This window comes from Neomonachus schauinslandi, chromosome 8 (assembly GCF_002201575.2).
Source record: "Neomonachus schauinslandi chromosome 8, ASM220157v2, whole genome shotgun sequence".
Taxonomy (NCBI): Eukaryota; Metazoa; Chordata; class Mammalia; order Carnivora; family Phocidae; genus Neomonachus; species Neomonachus schauinslandi.
In genome coordinates, this window is record NC_058410.1 from 14,817,617 (window position 1) to 14,831,172 (window position 13,556).

At 38.5% G+C, this 13,556-nt stretch overlaps 1 protein-coding gene across 2 annotated transcripts in view; it reads left to right on the top strand.

Annotated features, from left to right (window-relative positions):
- LOC110583170 (nesprin-1) overlaps nt 1-13,556 on the top strand; it is an 86,145-nt gene that overhangs the window by 51,905 nt on the left and 20,684 nt on the right. The window contains exons 3-9 of one of the 2 annotated variants that reach the window (XM_021693220.1): nt 2,653-2,840; nt 4,434-4,584; nt 7,353-7,535; nt 7,797-7,934; nt 9,340-9,531; nt 10,392-10,725; nt 12,904-12,972. In XM_021693220.1, coding sequence (XP_021548895.1) covers nt 2,653-2,840; nt 4,434-4,584; nt 7,353-7,535; nt 7,797-7,934; nt 9,340-9,531; nt 10,392-10,725; nt 12,904-12,972 — 1,255 coding nt within the window. The remainder of the gene's footprint in view (nt 1-2,652; nt 2,841-4,433; nt 4,585-7,352; nt 7,536-7,796; nt 7,935-9,339; nt 9,532-10,391; nt 10,726-12,903; nt 12,973-13,556) is intronic. The other variant, XM_044917406.1, reaches the window with a different exon arrangement.

Below are 13,556 nucleotides of genomic sequence, written 5' to 3' on the forward strand. Positions count from 1 at the left end.
CTTACAAAAATGAACTCAAAATAATGTATTAAAGGCTTAAATATAAGACCTGAAACCATAAAACTCCTAGAAGAAAACGTAGGGAAAAAGCTTGTTGACATTGATCTTGGTGATGATTTTTTAGACATAACACCAAAAGTACAACCACCAAAACCAAAAATAAACAAGTTGGATTAAATGAAACTAAAAAGCTTCTGCAAAGCAAAAGTAATGATTAACCAAATGAAAAGGCAAACTCTGGAATGGGAGAAAATATTTGCAAACCACATATCTGATAGGGTTAATATCCAAAATATATAAGTAACTCCTACCACTCGATAGCAAAAAAAACCCAAATAATCCAATTTAAAGAATGGGAAAGAGACCTGAGTAGACATTTTTTCCAAAGGAGATATTAAAATTGCCAATAGGTACATGAAAAGATGCTCAACATTACTAATCATGATGGAAATGCAAATCAAAACCACAATGAGATATGACCTCACACGTGTTAGAATGGCTATTACCAAAAAAGACAAAAGATAACAAGTACTGGCAAGGATGTAGAGAAAGCAGAACCCTCATGCACTATTGGTGAGAATGTAAATTTGTATCATCACTATGGAAAACATTATGGATGTTTCTCAAAAAATTAAAAATAGAAATACCATATTATCTAGGAATTCCACTTCTGGGTAGGTTTCAGAAAGAAATGAAATTACTATCTTGAAGAGGTATCTCCACCCCCCACGTTCACTGAAGCATTATTTACAACAGTGAATACATGGAAACAACCTAAGTATCCATCAATAGATAAAAGGATAAGGAAAATGTGGTATATATACACAATGGAATATTATTCAGCCATAAGAAAGGAAATACTGCCATTTCCAACAAAATGGATGAATCTTAAAGTCATTATGCTAAGTGAAATAAGTCAGACAGACAAAGACAAATGTTGTACGATCTCACTTATATGTGGGCTCTAAAAAAAAAAACTGAACTCATAGAAACAGTAGATGAGTAGTTGCCAGAGATGGGGGTGATGGTGAGGGAAATGGATGAAGGTGGTGAAAGGGTACAAACTTCCGGTTATAAGGTGAACATGTTCTAGAAATGTAATGTTCAGCATGGTGACTATAGTTAACGATCCTGTGTTGCATATTTGAAAGTTGCTAAGAGAGTAGATCTCAACACACACACACACACACACACACACATGCATATTGTAACTATGTGAGGTGATGTTAAACTTATTGTGGTAATCATTTCACAATATATTCAGACATCAGATCATCACATTGTTCATCTTAAATTTATGCAGTGTTGTTATATGTCAATTATATCTCAATAAAGCTGGAAGAAAACCTTTTGAGTACTTGGGGAAAATTAAATCAAAATGCTCTAACTTTTTAAAATGCATTGATTATGTTCATGTACCTAACACTACTTCCAAATGTATATCCTTGTACAAAAGGCACTTTAAGACCTAGAATTTACCTAATGATCTCATTCACAGATGTCTCTGTCTTCATCTTTGAGCAAATATTGAGTTCAATTTTATATTTTTTAGACCAGCAGTTCTTGTGATAAGTTCCACATAACTGAAAGAGGTTACACAAGAGATATGAAAGGACTGTTTAGTGAAATAGAAATATTTTTTATAGAATCTATCTTCTTTTGTCTATTTCATAAAATCTCCAAATATTAATCAAAGATACTTATTGCATTTGACAATAAGCTGATGTTTGCATGAAGACATTGAAACACGGTGTTAAAGAGAAAAATAGGAGGAAGAACACACACACAAAAATATAAATTTCAGCTATTTGAGTAAGTTGAGGAATTATCTTTAGAACAAGAGAAAAGCTAGGCACATCCAAGAATTGTTTTAAAGACAAGGAAAATACATTAAGGACCTTGATGAATAGGGCAAAAAAAATACCAGTAGCCTCTCTTAATAATGAAATTCCTTGAACAAATTGAGTTAAAAGCTCAATAGAAAAAATAACGTACATTTTGCATTTCCATTTTATGCAGTTAATATGAAGACTCTACATGGTGTGATACTGGGGAAATCCAGTGCCTTATTTATCATCATCATCTCTCTATTTCTGTCATACCTTTAAAATTGGTCACTGGGGAAGCTGTTGATGTTATGATGTCATATATGATAGAGAACCTAGGTCTTTTAAACCCTGGTACTTTTTAATGATGGCAGAATTAACTGTTTAAACAGTTTGCAGAACTTTGGAAATGAAATCCCAGTTCTTAAGTGCCAGCTATTAACAAGAGCACATGTATTCCTTTGACTGACTGATTGATCAGTGGATCGAAATGGAAGTGATGTATCTATAGAGTAGAGTCTGGGGCAAGATTTATTCTTCAACCACTACAAAAGCTAATTTTACTCTTAATGTAATTAATGTAGTGTATTTCATTTGTTCCATTTATATTTTGGCATAGCTCACATAGCCAAAATATCTCTAGCTTCATCTTCTCCCGTTTTTGAGCTTGCCATATTTCATAGCGACGCTGAAGAAACCTCATGCATTCAAGGAAAGGAGATACTTGTCAAGGGTTTGCCTCACCATTTCTTAGTCAGTGAAGCCTGTTGCAGGTTCTCTCATCTGCATCCAAGTATTTGAATAAAGCAGGTCTCATTCCCCACAGGAGCTTCAGAGAGACATCGAGAAACACAGCACGGGCGTGGCCTCCGTCCTCAACCTGTGTGAGGTCCTGCTGCACGACTGCGACGCCTGCGCCACAGACGCGGAGTGTGACTCCATCCAGCAGGCGACGCGGAACCTGGACCGGCGGTGGAGAAACATTTGCGCCATGTCCATGGAAAGGAGGCTCAAGTAAGCAGCGAGGTTCAAAGAGCTGGGAAAGAGGAAGGACCCAAAAGAGAGAGAGAAAAAACAAAACACAACAGCAACAACTACTACCCAGGGCATCCACTGTTTACTGTTTCCTTTTGGTTGCAGTGTGCAAAAGGAGCTCTGGTGTCCCAAACTTGCCATCTACATTTAGTTGGGAAAATAAGTAAGCATAAAGGTCATACGGTAGCTCCCCGCCGCCCCCACCATAGTGGCCCAACACTAGTCACACACCTACATCATTCATGTAGTATCATCCATCACATAGGCATTTGATCATCTCACATCATCACAAGAAAGGTGAATGCAGGGACGCCGGGGGGGGGGCTCAGTCAGGTAAGCGTCAGCCTTGGGCTCAGGTCACGATCGCAGGGTCCTGGGATGGAGTTCCACGGCCTGTCGTCGGGCTCCCTGCTCCGTGGGGAGTCTGCTTCTCCCTCTCCCTCTGCCTGCCACTCCCCCTGCTTGTGCTCTCTCTCTGTCTCTCTCTCAAATAAATAAAATCTTTAAAAAAATTTTTTAAAATAAAAACATTTTAAAAAGAATGGTGAATGCAGTACAGTAAGATATTTTGAGAGAGACCACATTCATATAAGTTTTATTACAGTATACTATTATAATTCTATTTTATTATTGGTTATTGTTGTTAATCTCTTACTGTGCTTAATTTATAAATTAAACTTTATCATACCTATGTCTAGGATAAAACATAGTATATATACGGGTTCAATATTGTCCACAGTTTCAGGCATCTACTGGGAATCTTGGAACAGATCCCTCACAGATGGGGGGGGGTCTACTATATATAAATATACTGTATACAAATATACTGTAATGTATAAAAGAATTATACCTGACCTAACAGTTTAAATATAATTCAGAAAAATAAAAATATGCCCTTGCTGAATAAGTATATTATTATAGAACTAGCAGAGTGAAAAGTAATATTATTTTATTTAAAATGAAATAATAAAACAAAGACCTTATCCTTGTTTAGAAAAACCCTTTGAAATTCAAGACATAAAAAATAGTGATGGGTTAGAAAATAATCATAACTGTTTACAGCATACAATCCTTTGTAGTGTTTGGAGAACTCTTGAAAGGTTAATATTTGTCTTCCTGTGATAGGTTAATTTTGATGAGGGTGAATTTGACGTTGGACTTCCATGCATCTTGAGACCTTCGTTTTATTTCAGTGGAACATGAGTGTGGCATGAGTGTGCCCCCCAAACCCGGCGTTGCGCTTCTGAGCTCCCTCCCACATGTACAGAACAGTTCACGTTACAGAACAGTTGTGCTTGTAATACACAATTTGACTTATTCCAAAAACCAAAAGCAAACAAACAAACAAAAAAAACCCCAGAACTCACAGCTGTTTCATTTTAGCCCAGAAAGTTGTCTCTTTATCGCTGTGCTCACACTTGGCTGACGGCACACTGTTTGGCACAACAGCAGTTGCTTGTTTGGGCACTCTTAATCCCGTTGCAGGCATCAGGGTTCTGGAGCATAAACAGTCTCAAACAATCGGATCCTGCTTTTTTTTTTTTTTTTTTTTCTTTTCATTTTCTGTCTCAGAATTGAAGAGACGTGGCGGTTGTGGCAGAAGTTTCTGGATGATTATTCTCGTTTTGAAGATTGGCTCAAGATTTCAGAAAGGACAGCTGCCTTCCCAAGCTCTTCCGGGGTGCTCTATACAGTTGCCAAGGAAGAACTAAAGAAATTTGAGGTGACTTATAATTCCAAATATTTGATCCTTAATGTGCCATATATGAGCATAGCCAGTTAATATGTCTCAAGACATAAAGTGACTGTTCACTTGCATAGTATTTGTTGAAACAGTTGGGTGGTGACTTTGTGGTCATCTTTATTACTGCCCCACAGGTAGGCAAAGAAACGGGGGGAAAGAGGTTTTTACGTTAAGATTCTCAAGAATTACAAATAAAGTCTTATTGGCAAGAAATTCTCTTACAAAGCATAAATCATGATTCCCCAAAAAATGTTGGCATTTTTTTAACTTCATAATTCTTTATCATCAACTATCTAAGATGAAAATATGATGTTTCATACTATCAAAATCTCTCTTCCAAATATATTTTCTTGATCTTTATCTAATTAGAAAATAGGCATATGTATTTTTACATCATTGATAAAGTAGAGTTGGCTCCAGAATTAAATAACACTTTAATCATAAGCCACTTCTAATTAATAACGAAAAGCAGTGCCATTCTTGAGTCGCCAAGACTTTTCAGTTACAGAGACAAAAAATAGCTGCACCGACTCCAATGTCTGGCCTGCTTGTGCGATCCTGAGTCCGCTCTGTCCCCGCAGGATGATACAACCCTAACAGCCACTCATTTTCACGGAGGACCTGACATAGCCTAAAGTTCACCATGTTTTCATTTGAAGTTTCTTTTTCCATCAGTTCCCCCTGACAGGCAGATATGTGCCCATAGATATTGACAGCAAAGTCCCGATGCATGCATCTTACAAAAATCATTCTTGGTTGCTGAGATGCTTAAAGATAAGATTAAATTTATTAATCATTCCTGAGATGCTTAAAGATAAGATTAAATTTCCAACCAAATCCAACTGAATTTATTTTTACCTTGTAATGTCAGTTTACGTGGCATTTACTGAAGCCCTATTAGAGTAAATACAAAGGTTGGTTTTTGTGCTTGTGGGATTTAAAATCAAGGAGTCCTAGATGAGCAACTACAGCAATTTATAAAAATGCTCAAATGCTATGTAAAGTAAATAAGAGTTATTCTGATGTCCGAATATGGATTTATGCATAACTCTACCACCAAATTCCAGGAAAATAATTTCGTATCTAAAATGTTTTCCCATAGAAAATTTCTCGTGAAAAGCCACAGTGGGCTGTACAGTAGAGTTCAGGTCCTCCCGGCATGAACCAGTGCCAGGGAGGTATTCATGTACTCCATCTCACTACGCTCTGCTTCATAAAGATTAAACCTTCTATAATTGGCTTATACTACAAAGCAGATTATGCACGGTCCTTTTTGATGCTATTTTAGACTCTCAGATTTTATGGCAAAAGTTAGCCATGTGGTTAGCTTCTATAATAATTAATGTTCTTTCTTAAGAAACAAATAAATTAAAAAAAAAAAAACACCAAATGTTGTTTGAGGACAGTCTTTTCCTGTTCAAATGCATGAAAATTTGGGATGGATCTGGGTACCTGCCCCGGGGTACCTACCATCATTCCAGTGGGAGAACGTATTCTGTGACTCCCAGTAATGGCAAAGCTGAACTTTTCTTATTGCTTCATTTTCTGGGGAGTAATTTAAATTGTCTTATAGAATAGGAGATTAGACTTACTAAGACAAAGTCTCTGAAAGCAACTCTCAGAAGGAAAGCCGTATCAGAGGCATAGATGTGGTAGCAAGTAAACAGTGGATTGGACCAAAGGAAGCGGAATTTTGTGATTTAGATGAGTACAGATCACTTGATAGTACAGTTTTCTGTCCAATGTCAGGATCAATGTCAGTCATAAATCATATACATGAGTTTGAAAAAAACTTCATTTTATTTTGGCTAATTGATTCTTACGGCAGAACTATGCTATCTTGCAGAGAGAAAGAAGAGTATTTTACTTCAGAAACTCTAAAGTGTACATAGGGTAACCTTAAAAATAAATAGATACAAGTGAATTGGACTATGTTTTAATCATTTAAAAACTATTCATCATTAAAAGTGATGGTATAGTTATGAAATTTGCCCAAAGTATGTGACCTGGGCCAAGAATGGAATACGATTGATAGAACATGGTAGAAATAAAAGATTGCAAAGGAAAAAAAATAAATAAATAGACACTACCATGTAAGCTGGTGCATCAGCTCTAAAATGTTTTGTAAAAACTGAGTAATTCATGGGAACAACAAAAAAGAAACAGAGTGTGTTCCAAACTTTCCTCTATTTAAGGTTACTTGTATTTTACTAAACTGCTTTTCTTAAAAGTTAATAATAGCTGGCATTTAGACAACTTCTGCAAAAAGGGGGTTTAATTATTTTAATGGACATCAGAATTAAAGAAGTTTCTGGATTTTTAGGAGGTTACATCTTTCACAGATCGTTCTTTTCTCAGTACTGACATCAGAAATTTCTGAACCTTTCAGACTCACATTTCAGCACACATAAATATTTGTGTAATCAGTTTGTTTCATGGGAAATTTTTTTTGGACTGTTCAGTATTTTGAAAACTATAACATAGGAACATGTGTATATTATACATGTATATGTATTTGTGTGTATATATATATATATATAGTTATTCCTATTTACCAATTTCTCTCATATTTTTGTTTGATCTATGCCCTGTCCTTTAGCCCCACTGATCCCATTACTCTGGTTTAATAAGGGGAAATAAACCCTCCTTAGAAATTGTCCTTTCCCTCTCACTGTAGGATGAGGCCAGTGCCCTTGCTGAGAGCCCTTCACTGATCCCCTCACTGACATGCTTCTCTGCGGTCTTAGGCTTTCCAGCGACAGGTGCACGAGAGCCTCACCCAGCTGGAACTGATCAACAAGCAGTACCGTCGCCTGGCCAGAGAGAACCGCACTGATTCCGCCTGTAGCCTAAAGCAGATGGTTCACGACGGCAACCAGAGATGGGACAACCTGCAAAAGCGTGTCACCTCCATCTTGCGCAGACTCAAGGTCTTTATTATGCCTCCTCTGTCACTTAGAGACCCAGAGGACAGGATTGGGCCATGCGAACATATTCAGACATAATCTCAGTGATTTTTATAAGATTGGGATGGCAAGAGTGGTTTATAGGGTAATTTATATGGTAAAGGATTACAGAGTTCTCATTGTTTGTTGAGAAAGTGACTTTCCAGAAGAACGTTGGAATTGGCAGTGTCATCTCCATATGTGCATGTGGATTTTAGTTTTTTATCATTTTCTTTTCACATCCAGCATTTCATTGGCCAGCGTGAGGAATTTGAGACTGCTCGGGACAGCATTCTGGTATGGCTGACAGAGATGGATCTACAGCTCACTAATATTGAGCATTTTTCTGAGTGCGATGTTCAAGCTAAAATAAAGCAACTCAAGGTAAGATAGTAGTGATTTTTCAAATTGCGAAGAAGAGGCGAAGAGGAAGGGATTTGTAGATCCTTTTGTAAAGAACAAAGTAAAGAACTCATTTGAAAAAGTTAGTTCTCGATTAAAAAAAATTCAGAAAATACAAAATGTATTAAAAATGAAATAAAGAACATTACCCAGAGATAACTACCATTAGTCTATATACTTTTAATTATTAACTTCATTGCCAGGGTGTTAGGAATCTTGTTTTTTGGCTGGTTGTTTTTTTTTTTTCTGCTTTGTTTCTAGCACCTTCAAATAGTTCATTTGACTTCCATGTTCCAACTTGCTCATGTTGGGATTTCATTCCACATATTCCACATCCTTAGATGCCAAGTTAATTTTTAAGCATATTTGATATGTTTCACCGTGCAGTTCCAACGCAGTGGCTAATTAAAAATTTAAATAGTGATACGCATTAGATATAAGGAGTCCCTAAAAGGAAGAGTGTTTTAACAACTTGAGTATTATGCAAGAATAAATTCTCAGGATGACAAAAATCATAGATTCTCATAGATTCTCAGGATGAAAAAATCGGAAAGTAGCGAGCCCTGATAGCCCCACCCCTTCCCCACTGACTCCTCCGAGTCATTTCACAGACAAACCAATATTTAAAACCTTCAACAGGAAATTTCTACCAAGTGGTAGTTGACTCTTTTTAGACTCTGGCAGGGTCGCAGAGCTCACCACCATGCTCCCTTCTCCCAGCAGCCTTTTCCTTAGTGGGTAATTTCAACTTTTACAGAGTTTATTCTTATATTGAATTAAAATTTGTCCCTGAAATCTGTCCCCACTAGCTTAACTCTTTTCAACTTTGTAGAATGAGTCTAAATAATCCCCCCAAATTCCTTGTTGTTCAGATAATTATAATCTTTTCTGATTATGTCCTGAACCAATAAAAGAATCATCTGAGAAGAATTTGTGACATTATCATTTGGATGGTTTCTCTTAGTCATGTTTGACATATGATCAGAAGATCTAAAATTAAAATATTTAATTAACTCTCTAAAATGTTAAATTTATTTCAGTGGCACTGTATTGCTTACCATTGGTTTTCATTAGGGATAACCAGTGCTATCAACTTTGTGATGGGTTTAAATGTTTTTTCCTGTGATTCTCTACCCACACCATCTGTGGCAGTAAATTTCATTAGCCAAAGGTGCCTTTCTGGTCATGGAATTCTGACGATTCCATTTCTGACTCCTGTTCTGATTTAAAATTTTTATATTTGACTTTAGAAAGTAATAGCTTCTTGGCTTGTCACTGTGTATGGTAAATTCAATATCCCCTGCCTGGTTTTTCTAAATATATATCTTGTAATTATTTCATGTCACCGTGAACAATAAAAAACTTACACAAGATTTGTGTTCCCCAGGCCTTCCAGCAGGAAATTTCACTAAACCACAATAAGATTGAGCAGATAATTGCCCAAGGAGAACAGCTTATAGAAAAGAGTGAGCCTTTGGATGCGGCCGTCATCGAGGAAGAGCTGGATGAACTCCGGCGTTACTGTCAGGAGGTCTTCGGGCGCGTGGAAAGATACCATAAGAAACTGATTCGCCTGCCTGTATGTGATCTGTTGGTTTTTTTTTTTTTTTTCATTGTTACTAAGTCTAAAGAGAATTAGTTACACGGGGTTAGGTAGCATTGGACAGTGGGTTCCAATCTGAGCTCTGACATGTGTTGGCTACATAACCTTGGGCATGTTACTTCACGTCTCTTGCCTTGGTGTCCTCAACTGGTTTAATACTACTACCTCCCTTGTAGACAGGATTGCTTCGGGTATGAAACAAGTTTAATATATATGTAAAAACCTCAGAGAATACTGGCACATATCTTCTATGGAAGATAAAGACGCTTCTAGAAGAAATAAGGAGACGAAAGTGAGCAATGCAAATAGTTGCTCAATTGATGAATTTGTTTAGTTGAATTTTTTTTTTCTCTTCCACTTTCCTAATTGCTACCATAATCACATCACAAAATGTTATTAGGATGTTTGGAATATTCTTTGATAAAATATATTTTGCATCTGGGATATAAGGTAAAAGAGGACCAGGTAAAGTTTCATTCGTAACCCCCTTTTGTTCCTGAAATGTGCCATTGTGTAACTATTGTATTGCAGGCACGCTACTAGGCTGTCTTTATTTATATTACCTTATTTTATCTTAATTATTTGAAGTATGTTTTAATATTCTTTCCATTCACCAGTGATAAAAAATGGAGCTTTGGTAGATTATAAGACATTTTTAAAAGTGATCAGAGGATTCCTACTTATTTGATGATAGGAAGTTATAAATTACCCCCACTGAGGTAGGAATATGGCCCAGATAAGCTCGAACACTGAGATTTGGTGAGAGGCAGAACAAGAAGTGGTAAGGGCATCATCTGACCACTGCGGTGATGGAGTTGGCTTGACTACATTTCTAGCTCCCAGATGATGAGCATGACCTCTCTGACCGGGAGCTGGAGCTGGATGACTCTGCAGCTCTCTCGGACCTCCACTGGCGTGACACCTCTGTGGACGGCGTGCTTTCTCCCCAGCCTTCCTCCAACCCCTCCCTCTCACTCGCCCAGCCCCTGCGGAGTGAGCGGTCCGGACGAGACACCCCTGCCAGTGTGGACTCCATCCCCCTGGAGTGGGACCATGACTATGACCTCAGTCGTGACCTGGAGTCTGCTGTGTCCAGAGCGCTGCCCTCTGAGGATGAAGAGGGTCAGGATGATAAAGATTTCTACCTCAGGGGAGCTGTTGGCTTATCAGGTAGGAAAGAGCTCTTCCAATAGGCCAAATTGAAAGAAAATAAAAAGGACTGAATATTGTATTTGAAATGTGTAAACTAAGCAGAATCCTCTTCTTCCTTTCTCCATTAGAATAAATTGCACATAATAGAATAATTGGGTATTAATGTGATTATCAAATCCAAAAATTGGCATGACCATTGGTTTATCCCACATACACTTACATTCTTACTATGTGACAAGCACTGTATAAGTATTAGGAACACATGGTTCCTTTTGTTCTCAAAGAGCTTACACTCTAGTGTGGAACACAGACAGATAAGCAACAGCTGTGTGAAACGTTGGTGCTACAATGTAATGTACACAGGGTGGTACAGAAACACAGCCAAGGGTTGACTAACCAGAGCTTTGAGGAAAGGCTTTAGGGAAAAGACTCTTGAGCTGAGACCCAAAGGATAAATGGGAGTCAGTTAGATAGACACAGTGAAGTTCAGAGGAAGAGAGGAGAAGGGTGCCCACCCAGCTTTATGATCAGCCACAGAGCTTTTGGTCACCCGAAGTTCATCCAGAATGACAAGGCTGTAGACTGAGAGACACAGAGTGGACAAAGAGGAGGTGGAAAGGCAAACCAGGACCTGGTCAAATAGCAGCCTACTTGCCGTGGAAGGGTATTCTCTCCTGAAGGGCACCACAGCAGATCTCTAAGCAGGAGTTGACATGATCAGATACATACTTTCAACAGAACCTGTCTCAATACTATATGGAAGGGATCCATTGGAGAAAAGCTCAGATGGAAACATTTTATGATCAAGGATGGAGAGATGATGGTGGCCTGAACTAAGGAACAACACTGGGGATGGAGAGAATGGAAGAGAAGTGACAAATCATGACAAGTCTCCTCCTTAAGTGATGGTTGATTGAACTGGGATTGAGCTGACTTTCAGACTTGGGTATCTTGGTGAAAGGTACAGGTAGACTGAGGCCCTGAGGACCACAAGAGCGAGAGAATGTTGTGGGTGTCTGTGGGCCAGGGGGCAGGGCAGCAAGAAGGGGGCAGGTAATGATTCAGTTGTGTACACCCTGAATTCGAGATACTGTAGAATATACAAATGGAATACCCAGCAGTAGTTGCATGGGTCTGAAGTTCTAGAACTAGAAATGCAGATTAGGTGGCTATCCACATATACATGGTAATTGTCCCTGAGGGAAGAGAGGAAATCACCCGGGAAAAATGTATAAAGCAAAACAGGAAAGACAAAACCGTAAGAAACACATATAGTGAAGGGGTGGACAGAGAAAGAGGAACATTGTAGGAAGGTGAGTAAAAATGGAAGAAAGAATCAGAGGCCAACTCACAGCACTTATAAATGTGTCTCACACATTCTCCAAAAGGCCGTCTCTGCTTGTCTCTGATGGTTCCCATTTGGATTCCCAAGGGTATGACACTATCTAAAAAGAAAATGATTTCCCTCATTTCTATTTTGTTTTTACAGTAGGCCTAATAGGCATTTCTTATCTATAGCAGTGCTCTCCGGTATGTAGCCATCAGCCACATGTGACTGAACATATTGAGCCCTGAAATGTGACCTTGCAAAATTGAGCTTTGCTGTGTCAAATGTACTTATGTGAATTCACAAGTTTTGAAGACTTAGCACAAAGAAAGGATGTAAAATAGTAATAATATTTATGGTGATTACACATCATAATTCAGATATATTGGTTTAGCAAAGTAAAGCACTAAAATTATTTTCATCTGTTTCTTGTTACTTTTCTTAATGTGGCTCTTAGAACCATTAAAATGACATGTGTAGCTCCCTTCATTTCTACTGGACAGAAATCTGCTGCTCTAGAATCTGTCTGGATTGAAATCTCAGTTCTGCCAATTACTACCTGTTGAAACTTGGATAGGTCATTTAATTCCTCTGGATCTCAGCTTTCTTATCAATAAAATGGGAATAAGACTTCCATGCACCCTGTAGGGTTTCTTCAAAGATAAATGAGTGCTTAGAACGGTGCTTGGCTCATAAAACATTCTCAGTGTGAGCTCTGATGGTTTATTTCAGGAAACCTTTGGTGAGCACGCTCACACTCCTCTGTATATTCCTCTGCCTGTCTAGAGCGACTAACCTTTTTTCCCCAGGAAAGTTAATTCCCGCCACAAGGAATCTAGCTGTCAACTTAGACTGTGCTCTTTTTGCAGATGTAATGATCCCCGAAAGTCCTGAGGCCTATGTAAAACTCACAGAAAGTGCAATCAGAAATACCTCTGGTAGGCACAAAAAGCCAAAGCAATCCTCCTCCGCCTGACCTGTAACAAGCTTCCTCTCTGGGCACATCTGCTGTCCCTCTCACAGCTCTGTGGCACCCAGCATGTTAAGGAACCACCTCCTTCTCTTACTGCTGCAGTAGAAACAAACAAAACCCCATTCTGTTGATCAACACCAAGAATAAGATTTTAGTAATCAAGTTCAGTGAAACGACTTCTCAGCTTGTTAAATGGGAATGAGTCTCATTAGGTATAGACCTATGATGAAAATGGGAGATGGAAGTGCTCGTCTTCAGCATCTGTGCCCTGCTTGAGGGTGGCCATACTGATTTCGTGACTTCCAGGACTCGTAGACTTACCTGTGCCTCAGCGGTCGGGGCTCAGGGCTCCCGGCCTGCATACGTGACCTCAGGCCCATCATTCATCCTCCTGATCTCAAGGGCCACATATAAGATCAGGGGTGAGACCAGATGTCTGGCTCTAAAAAAAATCGTAATTGACCTTAATAAGTCTTACCCCATAAAATAAAGAAAGGAAAATGGAACCAGTTTTGTTTAATGTTGCACTAGATAAACTATAGGTCAGCA